This window comes from Atractosteus spatula, chromosome 16, assembly GCF_055471065.1.
Source record: "Atractosteus spatula isolate fAtrSpa1 chromosome 16, fAtrSpa1.hap1, whole genome shotgun sequence".
Classification (NCBI taxonomy): Eukaryota; Metazoa; Chordata; class Actinopteri; order Semionotiformes; family Lepisosteidae; genus Atractosteus; species Atractosteus spatula.
In genome coordinates, this window is record NC_142721.1 from 6,634,484 (window position 1) to 6,656,347 (window position 21,864).

The 21,864-nt window shown below is 38.3% G+C and overlaps 1 protein-coding gene across 22 annotated transcripts in view; it reads left to right on the forward strand.

Moving 5' to 3' along the window:
• The window catches only part of plekha7b (pleckstrin homology domain containing A7b), a 125,941-nt gene that overhangs the window by 81,045 nt on the left and 23,032 nt on the right, over positions 1-21,864 (forward strand). For 7 of the 22 annotated variants that reach the window (XM_088934623.1, XM_088934624.1, XM_088934639.1 and 4 more), the window contains 8 exons: positions 5,999-6,174; positions 10,152-10,613; positions 12,820-13,333; positions 15,690-15,773; positions 16,390-16,512; positions 17,791-17,844; positions 18,691-18,771; positions 21,315-21,383. In XM_088934623.1, coding sequence (XP_088790749.1) covers positions 5,999-6,174; positions 10,152-10,613; positions 12,820-13,333; positions 15,690-15,773; positions 16,390-16,512; positions 17,791-17,844; positions 18,691-18,771; positions 21,315-21,383 — 1,563 coding nt within the window. Of the gene's footprint in view, positions 1-3,717; positions 3,830-5,998; positions 6,175-10,151; positions 10,614-12,819; positions 13,334-15,689; positions 15,774-16,389; positions 16,513-17,790; positions 17,845-18,690; positions 18,772-21,314; positions 21,384-21,864 lie in introns of those variants that run through there. The other 15 variants (XM_088934637.1, XM_088934638.1, XM_088934643.1 and 12 more) reach the window with 9 other exon arrangements.

Here is a 21,864-nt window from a genome sequence, read left to right on the forward strand (position 1 = left end):
ATAATTTGAGGGACACACAAACAGCTGGCCAGTCTGCTTTGGTTATTCCATCCCAAAATAAATCTAAAATCCTAAGCAAGGTTATATGTTTTAAATGTAACTTATGAGACTTTGAAATATGTCATTTAAAAGGCTCACTGAGACTTAATAGACCAAAGATCGTTGTGCGTTCCAGATGCACGATTGGACATGTGACTCTTGTATTTCTAGATCACTACTAGATCCTGACCACCACTAACAACAGTCATGAAATTGTTAAACTTGAACAAACATTTAGTTTAAAATTACTTTTAATGCAATTATACAAGTATCTTATATAAATGTGACTTTTTATTTGGGAGTTATTTACATGTTTTCGTGTGGGGAATTCGTTTTCAACTATGAGTTTTTGATTTACGCAGCGTTTTTCAGGAATGGATCTGCCATGTAAATCGAGAATTGCCTGTACTTAATTGTGCCAAGTTTAATATTGGGGAGATAAAGATAACTACCCCCCTCCATATTGGATTTAATGGTGTTTATCACGAGAAGAACTGTTAACAAGCTTGAGAATCCATGAAGAAATATGTTCAATGGTTATAGCAATTCACAGAGGAGTGGTCAAAGTTGTAAGTAGTTTACATTGAATGTGGTTAAAGCACCAACAGCACTGCTACTCAGGCTCCTGGTTTTTGATGTGTACAACATGATTCAACTCTTGTTCCTCATTTGGGCAATTGGATTTTGGCAACCCTAACTGGTCTGAAATTGGTGGAGCTGGCCACCTGATGCCACCTGATGTTCACCTTCACCGGAGCTTCAACATCCAGACTCATCACAAATAATTGAGATTTGCTTTTGATTTTTTTCAGCTCTGAAATACAGACTGGCTGTTCTAGTTCATAATGTATTGACTGTGTTTGGGGAAAAAAGGCTACATGTGCACCGACTTAAAACATCCAGTTTCTTTCTGCAGTGTGTTGACTGTCTGTGCTATATGTGAAGTGTCACGGTGCTGTATTTATCATTGTCACAATTAATGGATTGAACAGGACAGTGGAACCACAATTCTGACAGAATTCCAATTGTGTTTCCAGCTGAAGTGTCACTTTACAATTAGATGTATCATTAAGTGGTCCTCACTTTCACCTCAACTCCATTAGACCATTAGTGTCCACAACAAAGAGAAGGGCTATTGAACATGAAATCGAATTTGCCTGAATAAAAAAAGCAAAAAGCTCTTTAAATGATATATATACAAAGCTGTTAGTTAATATTGCTCCAAAAACATTTACCCTTTAAATACGTTTGAGGTACTTAAATTGACCCTTTTATGACAATAATATTGTCTTTGTCTCTTTTCTAGACTGACATGGATTCCTGTGTTGTAAATGTGATTTATTGTTTATATTGTAAGAACAGCTGGAAATGGATTTAGAGGTGCTGGATTAATAGAAATGCACAACTTAAAAGTGAATTTCAAAGAATGACAAACATGTTTTTCCTTCTTTGTGCACAATTATTTTGTTGTGTATTTGGGAAACCCATCAGAAGTACTTCCATTCATATGGTGCAACTTTTTGTTTTGTAAAAAATGTAAAGCTCTGACTGTAGATACATTTTCTGCCTTTTGATCATACTCGAAAACTAGCTAAATCGATTGTTTTAAGTGGTCTTCAGAACATTATTCTTTTTAATGTATAAATGATTATACCAGATGATAAGTGTATTTTTGCTGTTTAGAAATTATGCATTTTTTTCTTTGTTTCATCGGACAGATGGCTGCAGTTTAATTAATTTTGCAGTAATTGCTTGGCTTTGACTGGCTAATTCCTGGACAGCTAAGCTTTGGTTGCTATAACATAAGGTGGCGCTTTCTGTATACCCATGTCTTGAAGTTTCTATTATGCAAAAAGGTTATCATGAGTGAAGGAATAAGAATTGTTAGGCTTGACATGCAGTTGGTCATTTTGTCTGATTCTTCTGCCCCCAAAGTAATTTAAGAAGCATTTAATAATGCTGTAACTCAAATGTATCATTATATTATCAAGTGTGTTTTCAGGCTAAGTGCTGTGTAAGCCATTGGTTGAGATCTATGGCACAAATTCGTATTTTTTGCAGCTGCTCAGACATTTACCCAGATCTGTAATGGAGGGAATTAAAGTCTGGACTCTCCCTGTGCCTGTCAGTCTGTCAGTTATACATCCTGTGAGGCAACAACTTGCTATGAACCAGATGGGTCATTTTCACTGATGACCCCAGATTCGCTGTTGAATGCTGAAAGCGGATCAGATAGCTACCCTGAATGTTCCTGTTTTGAAGACGAATGTGTCAAAGATTCATTGAATTTGTCTGTTAGTAATTAGACTCTACCTGAAAGCCTTCCTTCCTTGGCCATCTGTGTTTTAAATATCTAAAACAGGGCCTTTTAAACAAATCTCCAGTATGCATGTGTCAGTGCTTGATTCAGTGTGAGGCATCATCCGGAACAGCTGTGGTTTTGGTTGTGATGGTTCAGATTTGTTTTAGTTCTTCATTCCACAAAGTTGCTGTCCACTATGTGCCACTAAACACATAATATTAAACATCGTCATAGGCACTTTATTTTCAAAATTATTTTATAGATTACAAATGCTTGCTATACATAGACAGAAGAGCTCTGTTTTAGAAAGGTAGAGATGCAAACTGTACTTATTTTGGACAGAAATATTGTACATTATAAACTGAGCAGTATTAAGTGGTAATTGCAGAATCTTGGATACATATTATGTTGTCCTGAGTTCTTTGGTTCAGGGTTTATCGAGGTAAAACGTTGTTTCTATAATAAAAACTTACATTTGATTCTTACTAAATTCTGTTGAATTCCTTGCAACTTTTCCATTAGCCACACACAATATTATTTTCTGTCTTTTATAATACCCTCCTGAACTACAGTACATGTCACAACATTTAGAGCTTCCAAAGCTCATTGGTACAATACACATTTTTTGCTTTTCTAAAGCAACTGAATTTTATTGCAGGCACTCAGGATGTCACTGTTTTTATGCATTCTGAAGTTTCACCAGGATAGAAAGATATTATTTACGTCTTGTCAGAGTTGTCAGCTGTTTGTTTTGCTTGAGCGTTTCTGAAATTAGATTTAAAATCGCATTTTATGAGCTGGAACTGCTTTGACTGGAAATTGTTTATAAGGGTTTAACATTTAAATGTCTGTCGTGATTTTCAGTGGATGGGCTTAAACTGGCAGCAGAATCACTGTAAGCAGTTTTTATTTCCTAATCCCTTAAAGAGGGAAATGCCTTCCTGAGCAGCCTGCTTGCTGAAAAAGAGGGAGAACAAGGACAGCATGTATTTAGATTTCAAGCGATATTCTGTTACTAAAATGGGAAAATATGAAATAAGAAATCTTACAATCTTGAATTTCATTACCTGCATGAATAGACTAATACTTTAGCTCCCAACTCCCCCCCCCCCCCCCCCCCGCAAAATAAAACAAATCATGAGCTTCCCCAGCCAGCACCCCCTTTTCCTTATGTTTTTACCTCCCATTCCCAAAGTTCAGTTTTTTCTGTCATCCCAGCTTAGTGTTGCTCTTGTGTGTGTTGTTCACCTTACTAACACTCGCAGCATTAGAGCCACAAGTAGAGCCACAGAGAGCCGACTTTGTTTACAAGCAGGCTTATAACCAACCTCTTCTCTGTTTGCTCAACTCTTTGTCCTTCTCTTGTTCCTATTGGTCTGCTCCCTCCCTTTGACCCTCTGGGTCCGCTGCTCTTGTGCACTGCGGGAGAGAGCCCATTCTTCCAGGAAAGCCTTCCTGAAAAATACAGGCACCTCCATGCATGAATAGGTATTTTCTTTTTCTTTCATTATTTTTTGCACTGTAAAGATTCGTAATTTTATTTTTTTTATCACAGTCTTTGTTTTTTTTTGTTCATATTTCATGTGAAATTAAGAAAAGAAATTATGCATTTTTTTTAATTTATGGAACACCTACTGTAGGAAGCTATGCTCGTAGTTCACTCATAACTAACATGCATTGAAACCCTCATTAAATGAAAAGCCCTCCAGCAATAGGTAAACTCCTGCGTTGCTCATTTTTGGCATGGGATGTGGGAAAGTATAACTCAAATTGCAGTTTCTGCTTTTAAATTACTTTGTAGAATTTGGAGAACAGTTAATGCGGTACTCCTGGTGGATTATGTAATGTTAATTATGTGCAGATCAGGGCAGAAACATTTTGAATGTGAGATTTCCCTTTCTTTTCATTTAGTGCTGACCTTGCTTAAGGAGCACCAGTGTCTTATCAGAGCTGGCAAAACTTAGACCATCACCTCTCTGCTTCAGTCTCCTTTAGCTGAATACTGTAGCTTTGTCATCTAAAACAGAAATGTGCTAATCTAATATCACAAGTGCCCTAAAGTAGAACAGTGAGGTGAAAAGTTCATCTATTGTTAGGCATTTTATTCACTCCGGTTATTTCACAGAAACTAAATAACAGGTTCTGCCCTTAACAAATGGATTATGCCTTTACACAATCAGAGATGCATTTGTTTCCTCTGATCTGTTATGTTTCAAGATTGGTGAATAGTAGGGTGTTGAGATTTAGTTTGGAGGTGCAAGATCTGGTTTAAACATCAGCCAAGGCATCCAGAGTTCCACAGAATTCATTTCCTCTCTGGCCTGTCTGGTCGGCTCTGGGTGTTTGCTTTAGATGTCAAGCTCAGCAGTTTCCAAAGGGAAGCTGTTGAGATCATGCTGGAACCACAGCACAAGATTAAGTCGACTTTGTGCTATCAAAACATACATTGTATTTTGGAAATCCAAGTATCACTAAGAATTAATTTTTCATCCATAGTAGCATATGTATAAAGAGAAGGTGGGGTTGTACTTAAAAAATAATGAAAAATATCCTTTGTCATGACAACAGACAAATTGGCATTTGTTTTGTAGTTTGCATATCTGCATCTGTTCAATCTACAATCTACACTCTTTTTTGGATTAGTAAAACGTTCATAGACTGTACTTTATAAAACTGTAGTTCAAGCAATAGAATTTATAGAACTTATTCTGTTGCCTATTTTTTTTAAACATGGATTAATGTCATGGTAAATTTTCTTAAAAAAATTGAAATTTTTCTATTCTGAGGTTAGATTCCACTTTTATTGTATCAGTAGAACGGTAAAAATGCTGACCTGGCCTTTGATGAAACCATGGCTGTCACTTCCTGTCGCTTTCAGGAGTGGGTCTGATTAGTTGTACTGCAGCTGCTTAGTTGGGAGAGATCAGGGGTGGCAAAGGGGGAATGCCTTTTCAGTATAGAGCCAGTTGTTTCAAACTTTACACATGAAGACATGAGGTAAGAAGCTTTAGTCAAAAAATCTTGAGACTGTTTTGATTTCTAAGTGCCAAATATGGACAGAGTATTACATAAGAATTTGTAGATTTGCAGCATTCAGAGCTGCTATAGAAAGCTGTAAAGTAGGACTTATTAATATGTTGTACTCTTGTACAGAAATGCACAATTTACTGTTTTATAAATAAGACTAGTTTGAATTAAGGAGGGTTCTTGCTCAGCCATTTTTTTAATAGAGATACTAGCAGCAGGTTTTCTGCAAAACTTTGTAAAGATAAAATCAATGCAAATATGGGGAATAAACAAAAAATCTAAACTTTTTTATATGGCATGAATACACAACAATCAAACCTGGCATTTAAAGTACAAAACATGTCAATTTCTGAGTTTTAAAGGCATTTGTTTTTTTAAAATTAAAATATATAAGCAAGGATATAAAGTAAGTTGCATAAAAAGCGAAATATAGAAAGCAATTTCACCTGGGGGCATTTACGTAATTTGTTTTAAGATAAAACAAAGCTTGGAAGAAGGCTTTTGTAAAACCTTTAAAAGAATGATTAAAGGATTAAACATTACTTCTAACTTTATATTAATTTTAGTGTACATTTTTTTAAGCAAAGAAATGCTGCCACTTTACGCTAATGTCATTCTGTTTTGTTGCAGGCTACCCATACAGGAATGCGTTCTTACATTTATAATAAGAACTCTGTTATTGGCTCCCAGGCAGAGCATTGTGGGATGCGAACATATTACTTCAGTGCAGATACACAGGAAGATATGAATGGCTGGATGAGAGCCATGAACCAGGCGGCACTAATGCAGACTCACACGTTGAAAAGGTTAGTTAAAGGCTTTATCTTTTATGATTTGTTTGCTCAATCAAGTTTATACGTTGTACTTTAGAAAATAATAATGTAAGAATTTTCAAAGGTATCTGTTTTGGGATAAAATACTGGAATGGGAACTGAGAACACAATCACATGTCCAATTGCAGTCTTTTCCTGACCCTATCCTTACAAACCTCCACACACTTTCATGCTAATTTTCTGCTCTAGTAACCTCCTCTCTTGCATAAGCAAAAATTGAGATATGTAAGGGAGTGAAACTGATTTAAGAGATTGACAAAATGTTAAAGGATAATAAAATAAGTTGAGAAATTATTGAAAAAAAGATGCTTTTTACTGAAAGGATAAACTTCAGTTTTAATTTGTGTGATTTGAGTGTGATGAAGTTAGGAGTGGACCAACAGGAGTAGTGAAAGGCCAACCATTGCAGCTACAGTATCTACAACATAAAACTGTTTTAATTCATCATGCATCTCAGAAACTTGATTGGCTTCAGTGTGTGTGATTTACAGTACTCGTCACCATGTACCCTTTCTCTCTCTCTCTTCTTTTTTTTTCCCATACTTTTTAAGATAAGCTGTGCAGTGCCATCTAGTGGAACATCCTTACACTGTAAATAAAATATTTGAAACCTGCAAGTTCAGAACCTTACATTCTTATTCTAATGACGTCACCTATTTATTATTGTGTATACTGTATCTTGGTATTATTTGCTAGTCTACATGCAGCAGAAATATTATCTGATTTCATGCTTAACCAGATTGCTTTAGAATGAATCGATACAAACTAATTGCTGTAGATGTCTGAAATAGCTGCATGAGCACCAGCTTTACAATGCAGGTCCAGCGCTTTTCTGGCCAAGGCACTGCATTGTCAGGAAATCTGATCACTGCAGCAGACTGCGGTGTGGCTACATGGGTTATTTAGCTGTGAACTGACTCCAGTTTCTCAGATTCTGTGCTACAAAACGATGCAGTAAAGCTATGGCAAAAGACAAGAAAGGAGTTGAGTTTTTTTGGGAGAAGGGCTGGCATTACACTTTATTTGGTTAGCACAACCCTTCGCCTAGTGGGAAGCTGAAGAAAATAGAAAAGCAACAGTGCTAAAATGGGTAGTTAAGCAAAGCATTTAGCAAATCAGAATTTACAAATGTTGAAATGCGTAACCATTGTCAGCTTTGTACCTTGGTCAAACTCCATTTACTCTCCATTTCTCTGTTTTAATTGTGATTTGTGGTTTGTTTTCAGCCCACTATGTGATATTTCTCAGAATCTAGACTGGTCTGGAACAGATTGAATGAGATAGGATCTAGGAAAGGCTTAAAATACATCAGACATCTGAAGAAGTAACGTGTATTGTTTGTCTGGATGTGCATTATTCAGCAGGATGAGGAGCTACCTCATAGTATAGTATATTGTTTCTTAATTAATGTGCACCATCTAGCGGTTTCCCAGGAAAATGTCTGTTCTTGTTTCCTTTAAATTAGCACACCATCTAGCACCACAGTGAGCTCTAATTACTGAGACCTGAACCCAGACAGAAATAGAAATAGAGTAAGGTTTTTAATTAATCACAGTGCTCAGTGGGACTTCTGCAGCACCTGCCTTGTAGATGTACTTTAGTTCAGTTCTCATTTGCTTTTTACCTTGGTGGGTGACTCAGGATGTGTTTAGGTTGTGACGATTCCTTTTAGGAGACCTGACACAGATGTAGCTGTTTGGGTCTAAACAGGAAAATATTAAAAAGCATTAACATTTGTTTTCACATTTATGTTAAGAAAGGAAGGAGAAAAGTGGGCACACACTGTTTTATATGTAATTAAAGAGGTCGACCGTGTCCTCTTTAAGTCCCACTACGGGACTCGACACGACTTCTAATTGGAGAGCATGTCAAATTTAACGACTGCAGTTGCTGAATCTCACTGCCTTTTCTGTCCTATACGACTGGGGGGGGTAACTACACGATTCCCTCACAACTTTTTCATCACTGTTCCAAAACTCGTATTGTACCGCGATGTTGCCTCATTTTGGCAGCCAATCAGTGTGGAACACACCGGAATAAAGTTTGTTTACGAAAGTAGACAAACAGGAAACATCAAACAGACATCTTTGCTGGCTCCAAGGTTCGACAATCCTCTCCTCCGTTTGCACAGTCCAAAACACTCGCTTTTCTCCTTTTCTTGCAGCCGCACTGTATGTATTGTACTTCCAGTTGAGCGCTCATTAGCTGTTGACTGTCGCAGACACAAAAGCCCACCCCTACCACTCACTGCGACTCACTATGAGAAAATCAAACCTGTCTGACTTTATCGTAGTGAGTCGCAGAGATTCGTATGGGGCTGTTAAGAGCGCTATGACTGAGTCGCTGGGGGTGTTACACTACACAACTGACGGTAACAGGCACGCGCTGTGACTCTCTACAACTCGCTGTGATTTTCTTACGATTATGTAAATGAAGGCTACGACTGCAAATGCTAGGAAAAGTCCTGTAGTGTGATGCCGACATTAGACACTGAGATTCACCTCAAAGATTAGAGCCAGAGGGGCTCACGTGTTGATTGAAGATTAAGGAGGAAGAATCCTTCAATATGAAGGTCAAATATCTTAACAGCTGTTGCGTTGCATTTGTAACTGTTTGTGAAAGATTGTTATGTTTTTTATTATCTGTGCCCTTCAAAGCAGATTTCTATCTTTGGTGCTCCATGATTAAATTCTTGGGGCATAAACTGTAAATCAAGTATACTGTATTCATGATGGGCGTCATCTCAAAATGAAATGTTGAAAGTAAACATCTGTAATTTATGGATGAATATTGGAATGCCAGGTCAGATTATTTCTGAAATTACTCCTTGGGTAGAATGGAATTTTAATGAGTAATGACCTCATAAATTATTTAAGAGTAATTGATCATGCTCCACTATACAGATCTTGAGATACCCAGTGTGCCAAAAGGTTTGTTAGGAAAAGGCACTTAATCATTTTGGCTCAGGTATAGGAGAAATCAGGATATTCCCAGTATAATAGAAGTCTCAATAATAACGTGAAAATAAAAATGGAGAGAGCTCATTTTGATCTGTTGTCATTTATTAGAATTACTCATGCCATTCGTACAGTATCTTTGAATTTCACTTTTACTAAATGAAAATATCTAGGTTAATTTTACAGACTTTTTATTCAGAATTATTGAAGGATTTTTCAGTTTTAATTGTTTTCTATTCAGCCATGTGAAGAGAATATTAACACCACTACTCTTTTTGAAAAACTGCCTGGGATTTTTAATGACCACAGAGAGTCAGGACCTTGGTTTTATATCTCATCTGAAGGATGGCGTCTTTTTTACAGTATAGTGTCCCCATCACTACATTGGGGCATTAGGACCCACACAGACCACAGGGTGAGCACCTCCTACTGGTTCAACTAACACCTCTCCAGCAGTAGCCTTATCTTTCCCAGGAGGCCTCACATCCAGGTACTGGCCAGGCTCACACCTGCTGAGCTTCAGTGGGTTGATACAGGTTGATATAGTTGCTGGTGTTGACAACCTACTTAAAACAATTCTGTTCACTGAAAAATTAAGAACCTCTTGTGAATATTTTGATCAATCCACTGTAATTAAAAAAGATACACAGTTGGAAAGATGTGTTATCTTAGTCTAGTAAGGTCATTTTGTGTTTTTGGTCTTCATAATTATTGATCTCACCATTTTGAAAACCACGCTGAATTGGCAGGTTAATACTTCCAATTATATTGAAAACCTATTATAAAAAAAGGAAAATATCAAAAATATTTGATTGGAGTGAAACATTTTCAGTGGGGAAGAATCTTGTTTATTGTTGGATTGAGATTGAAAGCACCTGGGATGAGCGACTGAGGTACTGACTAACTCGGAGACTGGACGTGACTGACAGTAGGCTTGCTCATGCGATGAGAACTGTAGGCCTGGTTTGACAAGCGATCCCTTGGTCATTACAGAGAAGGGGAAAGGTCAGAGCGACAGGCAGCACCCCAGACCAACCACGTCAACTCTAGCAAGAGCTTTCCCCAGCCAGAGGGGCAGCGCGGGTCAGAGAGGCCCGAGAGGCCCACCGATGAGACATTTGGTTTTGAAAAACGAGAGGAGATCCGCAAGGAGCGTGAGGACGAGGAGAGGTACGGTTTCCGCAAGGACACCCTGGAGGACAAGGGTAAGGTCCAGTCCCCAGCCACGGTGGGCGAGGTGGATGGCTTGTTACCTGAACCGGCCGGTTGTTCTCGTGCGCAGCCTGTCCAGAGGAACGGACTGGCCTCTGCTTCAGTAATGCCAGAGCAGAACGGCAACACTGTCTACAAGAGGGGCTTTGTCCCGCGGACAAACACAGAAAAGCAGGTTCAGAGAAAGAGCAACCTCGCCCAGGTGGAGCACTGGGTGAAACTACAGAAAGGAGACCCCAAGAGGTTAGTGCATACTCCATAACTGTGCTTTCTTTTCAACATTTAGCAAAGATAACTATTGATATTAACACTTTCTGACACTGTCAGCCTCTGTCCTTTCTCAGTATTCTTGCACACCGTTTCATCAGACTTCCTGGTCTCCGTTCCTTAGCTGTTGGTATCCTCCAAAATATACTAAGCTTCAGTAACAAAATCAAAAAGGAAATTATCGGGGAAAATGACTTTGTAGTAGGTGTACTGACGTTTTATTGAACAGACATGACCTGGGTAGATTCCTTTAAGATGATTAACATTCGTCAACAGGATTGATCATCAGGGTGTCTACTATAAATGTCACAGTGTGTTGGACCTGTTGTAAGTAATCCACGGTGTGCTGTGATGCAAGAATGAGAGACAAAGGTGCAATACAAATGAGATGCATGGAAATTAACCAACGCAGGTGTATATTGTATATTGTTACAATAATCCTTGATTCAGTACAAGAGAGAACTGGGTTCCTCTGCAACCTTCAGTGCATTGACTTTTTCCAGCAGCTTTTCCAGCATTCTTTTGACATAAGTGTTCTCCTCTGGCTAAGCAGGGATTGCACCCTTTCTGTATTTGTTTTTTGGTTAAATCACCTCATCACCTGTGCCCACCTGTTTCTCCCTGGTGAGGTGATTTAGTGCTTTTCAAATCAAAAGGATATCATGCATATTAATCCAAATATTATATTATCAGTGTCCTGCTCAATTTCTTCATCGTGTAATGATGCAATTATTGATTGGGGTTCTAGAAAGCCCAGAAACAGGGAAATAGAAAGCCTGATGGATTGTAATTTGAAACATTCCTGGAGATCATGAACTGCTAAGTGCTTTGCCGAGCAATGAATTCTTGAGTGCATGCAAGAAGGTCTGCCACACGTCTGCCCTGATCTACTGCTGCTACTCTCCTTAGCCTTGATCACTTGAATTGGAGCTCTATAGCAGGTTATTTTCAAGTGATTTGTTGTTTGCAGTTTGTATGTGTCCAAACAATGAACATAACAACACATGTAAAGGATCTTGTAGTAAAGATATTTCCTTTTTCTTTATCCTGAAATTCTGAGAAGCACTAACGGAAACCTATTAAGCCAAAAATTCTGTGAAATAACTTTTAATATTCATTTAATTTAATATAGATTGTTGTGCTATGCACAGAAAACAAGAAATATGCCTTATAAAGTAGCTCATTTAGGGGATTAATATTTAGTGCTGTAAAGTAGCAGTGGAATTTATTTACAGAAATTAATGAATGTATTGCATATCTTGATAAAATCTAATGTTAAATGTTAAGAAACAGTACCCTCTAGTGGCAGTAAAATATTGAGATACAAAGTGAAAAGCAGTAGTTCTCAAATCCTGGTACTAGAATTTGTCAGCGGTATTTGTTTGATACGTTTTAAGCTTCTGTCAGGTCTTAAACTGGGATTGTAAATTTCATTAACATTTTAATTGAGTCAAACACCCTGAACAGAATTCCCTTTAGTAAATGTCTAGGCAGTTGTAGACCCACAAAAACGGAAAAATGTTAAAAAACATAATGAGCTAAGAAAAAATACGGACACTTTAAACATTTGCTGACCTTTTAAAAACAAATTATCTGCAAATGTGTGCATGAAGGCTCTCCATTGTTTCTGACCATTTTTACCCAACTAGTGAGGAAGAACCAGGAGCTTAGCTGAAAAATTGCTCAGTTGAGTAAAATGAGTATTATGCTACTCATGGTCACATTTTTATGTGGATCAAATCTCATTGCTTGGTTGTTTGAATTGGCCCACTAACTTAGTAAGCATAATCTCTGCTTCTTCTGTTAAGTGGTGTTATTTTAACAAAGTATCAGTAAGCCTCAGTATTCACAGGGTGTTCTGAGGAATGGTTTAGGTAAACGTAAAACTCCCATTTACAGACGCTGACCTGTGAGCTGTCGTCCCCGAGCAGGATGAGCCCCTGTGTTTGGGACCCAGATTTGAATTTCCTGTAGCTGGTGTCTGATAAAACGCTTTAGTAAAGCATTAGGCATTCATGTTTTACCACTTGCTCTTGGCCTAACTAAAAGAAAAGAAAGGAAAATGTACTATAAATGATCAGCCGTTGCTACCCGGGGGTTTTCTGCTGGCTTAAGTCAGATAAAGCGTGAAACTCGAGGGCGCAGTTGGCTTACTGTTTTTACCCTTTTTCTTCCAATCCAGCCTACCTGCCTCTGAGCAGACGCTGCCTCGGCGGACCCCTCCAGTCCAGCGCCACAGCGCCGGGGAGACCTACCAAACCCTGCCAAAGAGCTCCAGGCAGCCCTCAGGCAGCCCCCCGCTGGCTCCCCGCAACCTCCCCAGCGATTACAAGTATGCCCACGACCGGCTCAGTCACTTCCGGATGTCCACAGAGGAGCGCTTGGCCTCCAAGGAAGGCACGGTGTGGCAGCTGTTCGAGTGGCAGCAGAGGCAGCAGTTCAAGCACGGCAGCCCCACGGCTCCCATCTACCCGGACTCCGGGGCCCCCAGGATGACCCTAGAGGTGCCCCGCTCCATCTCGGTGCCGCCCTCGCCCTCTGACATCCCGCCGCCCGGGCCGCCCTCCAAGAGCCTGTCGCCCCGCAGGCCGCACACCCCTGCAGAGCGGGTGACGGTCAAGCCCCTAAACGAGAGGCCGACTGCGGAAATCCCCGCGTCGGTGTCCCCCCACAGGGTACGGTCTCACATCTCCAAGGTGAGTACCGGGCCCCGCTGGGGTCATGGAGCGAAAGCATCTTTAAAAGTTGTTCACATCACCCTAATTTTGTTACTGATTCTCAGAACAAGTCGGTTTTAATAAATTCTGGAATTTTGTCCAGAAATTTTTATTAATCCCTAAAACAGTCTATGCAGTTATGTACAGTATTGAAGAGCTTTGAATTCAAATTTAGACTTGTGCCCATAAATCCAGTTTGGAGAAGGATATCCACTGTGTGTTTGTGAGTGTGGAGGATGTCTCAGAGGACTGGGAAAGCTGCAGGCCAGGTTTCTTGCTTTCTGTGTGTCTGAGAACGAGAGAGCTTTTAAATCGACCTGTGTTCTACACGTTGTCAAGACAACACGTTGATGATGATGGAGCACAACGGGCCATGACGTCTGTTAAGTGAATGATACAACAGGGCTTAAATCGTTTTTTATATGTTAAATGTACACTAAAATATCAGTAAAATTACTGAATTTAATAAATATATTCACTTCTGTGAATCTCAAATTAATTGAATCGGTAAAATAATTGGCTGTTTTAGAAGAAAATGCTTGTAATTAGTTAGCCGTTTTTACAATTTAAAGGAAAAGGAAAATAGTATAAAGAAAAAAAAACCTTTTGAACCAGATTAGGTAATGTTTTAATAATTTTCTGAGCCTGTAAAGGAAGGAAACCCTACTGCAAGCTAAGCCAAAAAGACACAAAAGCTTTTAATATCCAGTTTTTTACAGGGGTCCATTAGTTTGCTGAAGGCAGCCATTGGTTCATTGACAAAATACAAAAGGTCAATGCCTGTGTTTATGTGAAAAGGTAAATCTCAATAGTAGTTTTGAAGAAAATTAGTCTTTTTATAGATGCCAGCTGTCAAAACAAAACATTTTGGATGATCATATTTGTCTGGAATATACCTTCATCCTTTTCAGTATTATGAAAGTTAGAGGGAGTTCTGAGTCAAAAAGATGGCTTAAGCATGTACAGTATCAGCTAAAAATGATCACTTTGGCTGAATAATTAGGAAAGCCTCCCATAAAATGAAACTGAAAATGTTTGAGAGAAGATACACAAGAGTTGTGTATCAAAGCCTTTGAAGCTTTTGTCATGGGAGGAACACTGAACCTGACAAATCACTTCCCTTCCTGTCATACAGCTTGTGTAAAAAGCCCTTTACTGGTCAAGCCTAGAAGCTTGTGATGCATAGACTGACCTTTCAGGGCCGTGACCTGTGCCAGTCTGATGTAAATGGAGGTGGACTCAGTATAGCGAGTTCATACATCTGGGTACTGAATGGGGACAAAAACCAACATTGGAATTAAAACAGTTATTAATAACTGTGGCTAAAATCATCAGAATTTCATGAGCTTAAAAGTGCTTGTACTTTACATTTTTAGATTTGAAAACTATTACAGGTCTTCACTAGAACATTGAATTATCTAGTCAGTGCAAAATATGAATGTGTGTCTTTCAGTTTTCGCAGTAAAGTGTGTTGCTTACAGTGTCGTGTTATCATAAAGGGTCTTTTGAATCGCATTGCTGAATTTGTGACATTAAAAGTGCTTTACTAAATGCCCACTGTTAAATACATATTTATAGGTTTTAAAGGGGGTAGTTTGAAGCTATGAAGGCCATTTTTGTGCTTGGAGTGCCCTCCTCTCCTTTATCTTTATGTTCTTAAGTGCTGTTTCTTATAATGTAGTTTCTTGTTTGTGATTTTCATATACCTCCATGGACTATCAATAAAGTGTAGGTTATTTTGAACCGATAAAATATGCCATGAGCAAGTATCCATCCCATAAGCAGCCCTTTTTAAATGTCAGCAACTGTCTTTCTTCTGATCTAAAATTTAAATAAATCTATTATGCAGCAAAAAATGCAGATATGGGAATAGATCTGATAGGCTCATGTTGCGTTTTTTGCTACTAGCAAACAAATGTTATTTTAAGAAAGCAAGTTGAGGATAATTTATGTGTAACTAATTAAATCTCTTGTTGTTTGTGTCCTTTAAGGCTTGGCAATAGTCCTGCTTTAGCAATTCCCTGTGTAAAGTAAAAATGTCAAATCAACAAAGCCTTTTGGCAATATAAAGCAGCAGAACAAATCTTCGCTAATCATCCTAATAATAAGGGTGAGATAAATAAATAAACCCAGCGCAGTGGAGAAGTCAGGATTTTCTAATGAGGCTTTGAAATGTGGTCTCCAAACCTTAGAACTTTTTTTAATTATTTAACCTAAAAAATAACAAGATACTTCTTTTTAAGATATTGATTGTGTCACAGAAATATGAGATTTGTAAACAAACAGATGGCATGGCAGGATTCTGTGATCTGTTCTCATCTTTGTCATTTCATAGACAGCTCACGCTGAAAGACGCTCAATGCCACCGATGGGATATATAACTCATACAGTCAGCGCACCAAGTTTGCATGGGAAAACGGTAAGAAATTAAGCAGTTACGAATTAAGTGATTTTGCACTTTTTATTCATAGAATTGTTTTGTATTGGACTAACTTGTCAGTTTTGCTTCTTTACACAAGGTTGTCTGAACATTACCTCTGATCCTTTGCTACAATTTTCTCAGAATGGCCCTGATATGCATCTTTAGAGCTGCAAACGAACATGGTGTCTTTTAAGTAGTTTTTAATTACTGTATGTTGAGACAGTTGATTGAGGGAGGAGGAAAACTGCTTTCATGCCATTCCATTCCGAGATACTGTGCATTCATGGCAGATCAATTTATAGAAAAGCAACCTTGGAGACTCGTGAGAGGTCAAAAAAAAGATGTGGCTTGCACTGGAATTCACACGAGCGCTTGTCAGGTTAGGTATGCGTCACCCTTAGTGAAGCAGCAGTGCGAACAAGCTCTCTGGCACCTCTGCTCTCAAGGTGTGACAGGAGGCGAGAGTGTGTGGTTCTCACCTTCCTCTCCCTCGGGGAAAGGCTGAGATGTACTGTAAGAGAAAGAGGTGGATGTAAATGCCGAACAACAATCTCCCTGGGATGTAAATAAAATCTCCTTTCTGTGCTTCTCTGGCATCTTGAACTGGCTGCAGCTGGAGGAGCTGACGTTGCTCCTCATTCAGTTGAGGAGACACCAGGCTAAGATGGCCAGTGTGCGAAATGACACTATAGCCCAACTGCAGCAGCAGAATGGGCCAACAAAGTCAACTCTCCAGGTCAGGGCCTTGATTGACTCGTCTACTGTGACATCTGTGATGGCATCGTGATGTTGCTTGTTCCGTGCTCCTTGACTGTTCGTTAGACTGTGACTTGATTTTCGTACTATAGCATGGGCATAGCAACCATACTGTAGTTCATTTTCTTCTCCAGACTAGCTTATCCTGTGGCTTTATTATATACACACCTGTATATAATTCATTGCACTGCCCTGTCCCTTTGCAATTTGCACTTGTACAGCTATTTTTTTGTTTGCTTAAAACTGCTGAATCAAGCCTGCCGTCTTAAACCTCTTGAACTCTAATCTAATCAGTTAAAGGAACAAGGCTTTTTCCTGCATCTCTGCAAATGCTGGTCTGAGTGAATTTAATACACTTTGCTGTGCATTAAAGTATTGACTTTTTTGATTCTTTGATTACCTGTCTTCCAACAGAAGAATAACATATATCACAAAAGGTTTTAGGTGGTATGCAAACCTGAAAAGAGAAATAATTGAGTAAAACGTATGTTAAATTATCTTTTTGAGTGACTTATACCTTTGTGATGGCTAGCTGCAAACACTACCTTGGCTTTTTATTTGATTGTTTTGGACACGGCATCAATTGAATTAACCTTCAGTTCAATTGAGGGACTACTGTATATCACAGTCCTTCACAGATACACACTTCAGAATGTAATATTCATCAGCCTGGATATCTCACTATTTAGCTACTGAGTGCAACCAGTCAGTCTGTCAGTGCATGGCTGTATCACATCATGTCAGGAAAGCAGGTATTCTGTTTTGAGAGACACTCAAATGCTTTCACCTTGTAGGACTTTGTTTCGTAACTGGCACAAGTTATTGTTCAATATTTCAACCTTTAATTTTTATAATAAATATAATAGTATTGGAAAACATTTTTTTAAATGAATATAATCTTCTTTTTGTCATTTAATGTAAAAAGAGTGGCATTAGTGAGTTTGTCCCTTATTTTTCGAAAACTTTAAATGTTTTTAAAGGTTTTCCAAATAGGCTTTTTTCTTGAATTATGAATTATGTCAATGCAATAATACTATTTATAATACAGAACAGTGCCATCAATCTAAAAGCTCATCCAAAAGATGAGAAATCTAACCTTCTTCACGACACGCCCTGAATTAACGGTCTATAATATTTCAGGCTTTTTAATCCAACATTGACTACTGTTTTACAGTGAAATGAAGTAAAGCACTCTTAACACCCGTTTCTGCAGCTTTGTTTTCTTTGATTTGATTTGTTTCTTCACTCCTTACTTAAGGCTGATGATACTTACATGCAACTGAAGAAGGACCTGGAGTATCTAGACTTGAAGGTGGGACCTGGAGGACTCATGCCAGTCTCCTCTCATGCTCTTTTCATTTCTTCTTTTCGCCCCTAGGCTCCAGCTGTAGTGCCTTCACTCCTAACTCTCTCTCTCTCACACACACACACACTAATGCTGCTGCTGCTCAAGTAGGGAGGTTGAAGTCGACACAATTCTGTTTTAACTTTGAAGAAATTGTTTCTCTTTTACAGTAACATATGGTGTAGTTAGAGCCTATGTTTCTGCATTTTCAAGTAGGATGTTACACTATATATACTGTATGTAATGCTGTGTTCCAAGAGCACCTAAATGTGTGCAAATAATACTAGATCAGATGTCAGAAAACAAAAAAACTGAGACCATTACAATACGTTGCTGAAAGGTGTTCAAGTTCAGGCACCACAGAAATTGGAATATCAGCTGTAGGATTTGTTTTGTCTTCTCATGTCACAACTTATTCAACAGAACGTGAATGCAATATGACATTTTGAAACTGTAGTATAAATATCTTAAGTCATACGTGTAAACACAGAAATTCTTCACCCATTTAACAAAATACTATTAGTAGTTAGTTATTATTTAACCTGATTTTTAAAATGCTTTCATTGATTTTTGAAAATGAGATACCTTTGGAAAGTGTAAAGGTGGCCCTCTGGTGGTTAATGTGTTTAACTGCTCCAGAACTAATTATTAAAAACTAGTTTTTGGATTTGTCACACAATTTCTGTAAGAAAAATACTGTTCTCAATATCCTGAACTGCCTGTTGTGAACTTGAAGAGAATTACAATACTTTGTGTGCTTTTCGAGTGGACATTTTTGTTATAACTAGATGTTTCTATTTTTGTTTGGAACAGATAAAAAATATTGAACCGTTGATCCTCATGGTTCACAATGTGTTACAAAACTCTTCACAAGGTTTACGATCCAGTTTAAACGTAAGGATGTCTGCATAAAAAGTGTGACCATTTCATTGCTTTCTTGAAACTTTTGCACATACTTTTCTTGTCCATACCTGTCTAAGGTCAGCCCATATTTCAGAACAGTTACATAGCTGTGGATACAACCTTGTTGTTCGCTATTGTATGTGCTTAACACTGTGGTGATGTTCAAACGTGTGGCAGTGATGTTCTTCTTTTATTATTATTTTTAATCTTTGAGGATGTTCCATCGTGCATGTGCTTTATAATCAAAATATAGGCCTTTTTGTTTGCAGGTAATGATGTTTTTAAAAAAATTAAACAATTTTCAACTCAATGGCAAGTCTCCATGAAATATCCAAGAGTAAAACACGGATGTATGCCCTGAATAGTTTATTTTGAACCTGTTGTTGATGCAGAAAAACTGGAATTTTTCACAAACTAGTTTGTAATAACCCAAAATGAAATTAATTTGCTTAAGGTGTTTGAAGAAGACGGAGCGAGTGGGTTGTCTCCAGAGACTGTTGACTGTGATAATTACTTTATCAGAAGGTTTCTGGCTATTGTGTGGAGACTTGAACACTCTAAGGCTCTAATGCAGCCGTGACTATAGCTGTTACGGAAATATTTAGTGATATTTGGCCTCTTTGTGAGTGATCACAAAATTCCCACGTGCTTTTTGCACAGGAGAATCTGCTAAAGCTTTTAGAAAATAAAGCTTTTTTTTCTTGTTGGCTTTTGCTTGATTTTGTGTATTGCATACCTTTTTAACATTCCCGGCAAACTCACAGCTAATATGTTTTCAGCGCAACCGTTCTTAAATGGCGATGGCAAGCAGATTGATTTCAAAATGTTTTTTTACAATAACTTCCAGTTGTATGCAAAAGTTTGGGCACCCCTGGCCAAATTATATGTTTTGTTGATTTTCTGAGTGAAAAGAAGTTAACACAACCTCTACAGCAAACAAACTTAAACTTGACATATTTCTGCACATTTCATGCACAGTTACTATTTATTTGCTGAATTTAACAGATTGAAAAAAATAAAATGGTAAATATGGCATGTGCAAAAGTTTGGGCACCCGATCAGTCAGTATCGGGTTGACTGATACTTACCCTGGAATTAAGTACCCTGGAATTAAGTACCCTGGAATGATTCGTACCCTGGAATTAAGCACGACTGGGGACGTGCTTAACAGTCCCCTTTGGCAGAAATCTCAGCCTCCGAACTTTTCTCGTAGCCAGCTAACAGTCTTTTTGTTCTTGCTTTAGGAATTGTTTCCCACTTTTCCTTGCGAAATGCTTCTAGTTCAGGGATATTCTTAGAATAATCTTGCATGCACTGCATGTTTGAGATCTACCCACAGATTTTCAATAATATTCAAGTCTGGGGACTGTGAAGCCCATTCCAAAACCTTAATCTGTTGTAATATCTAACCTCTTTTCAGCTTCAGTTTCTTCACTGACTGTGGGACATTAGCTTCCAGGATTTGTTGATACCGTACGTAGTAGAATCCATTCTTCCTCTTCCCAGACATTATTTCCTGTGCCACATAACCCCAAAGCATAAAAGATCCACCCCCGTGCTTAACAGTTGGCAAGGTGTTCTTCAAATGTTTCTCCTTTTTTTTTTGCAAACATACCTTTGGTGATTGTAGCCAAAGAGTTCCATTTTTACTTCATCAGACCACACCATTTGGTTCCAAAATGCCTCTGGTTTATCTTAGTGTTGTGTGTTCAGATGTTGACTTTTGTCAAGAGATCGCAGGTAAGGTTTCCTTCTGATGACTCTTTCAGGCAGATCATGTTTGTGCAAGCAACACTGCACAGTGGTCCGGTGCACCACTACTTCTTGCAGGTCCTTTGCAGTGAAATGGGGGTTTTGCTTTGCATTCCTGACCAGTCTACGAGCAGTTCTATCTGAGATTTTTCTTGGTTTTCCAGATCTTGTCTTGACTTCAACAGTTCCCAGTAACTTCCATTTCTTAATGACACTTTGGACAGTGGAAATTGAAAGCAGGAAGCATTTAGATATCTTTTTATAGCCTTCCCCTGCTTTGCAAGAGTCAATTATCTTTATTTTCTGATCCTCAGTCAGCTGCTTAGAGGAGGCCATGGTTGTTGAGTGTAAGCACAACACCCTGAGAGGTTCGAAGAGTCAGAGAATTTATTAAGCTCTGGAATTGTCATCACCTGACTTAGATTAAGGCCTAACAAGACCTTACAAAAAATAACACTAGTGGATCAACTGGAAGGGTGCCCAAACTTTTGCACATGCCACATTTACTGTTTTAATTTTTTCAATCTGTTAAATTTAGCAAATAAATACTAAACCGTGTATTAATATTTGCAGAAATATGTCAAGTTTGTTTGTTCGCTGCAGAGGTTGTTAACGTCTTTTCACTTAGAAAATCAACAAAACTTTGGGGTGCCCAAACTTTTGCATATATGTTTGCATAAAACTGTATACATTTTGTTACTTCATGCTGGGTTTTTTTTGGGTGCTACAGGATAACAAAGAAAAATCAACCAAATAACTTTGAGCACTTTTGGCTTCTCCAGGTGTCGGGTCGTGATAGTCTCAAAGAAAGATCCGCAAAACCTGTTAAAATAGCCGAAAGTGATGTTGATGTAAGTATAAAAACGCCTTCCATTTAGTCTAAAACTGATTTTATTTTTAAGTGCACTTTTGGCCTGTAAGCATTAAAAATTGAATCCAGTAATTGATAGTCCCTCTTAATTTCATTATTATTTGACCTAAGTCAAGCAAGTGTCATTTGGAGGCAACGATGCAGCAAGCAGTAAATGCTTGTTCTCAAAACTTGATGAATTAAAATCTTTGTCAGTTTCAGTTAATAACAGCTTTTTGCACCACAGAAGGAGCACATAATATACAGCAATACACTGGAAATATTTTCTTTCCCATTTTATTCCCCACAAATTGACTACAATTGATAGCATGATAAAGCCAGCAAGATACATGGATAAACTGCTGTTTTATTCTTTTGCTTTAAGGAAAGACTTGCTTCAATAGAAAGGAGTCTGAACTATAATATAAGGGGAAGGGAAAATAATGCAGTATCTGAAAAACAAGGGAGGATCTAACAGTCAC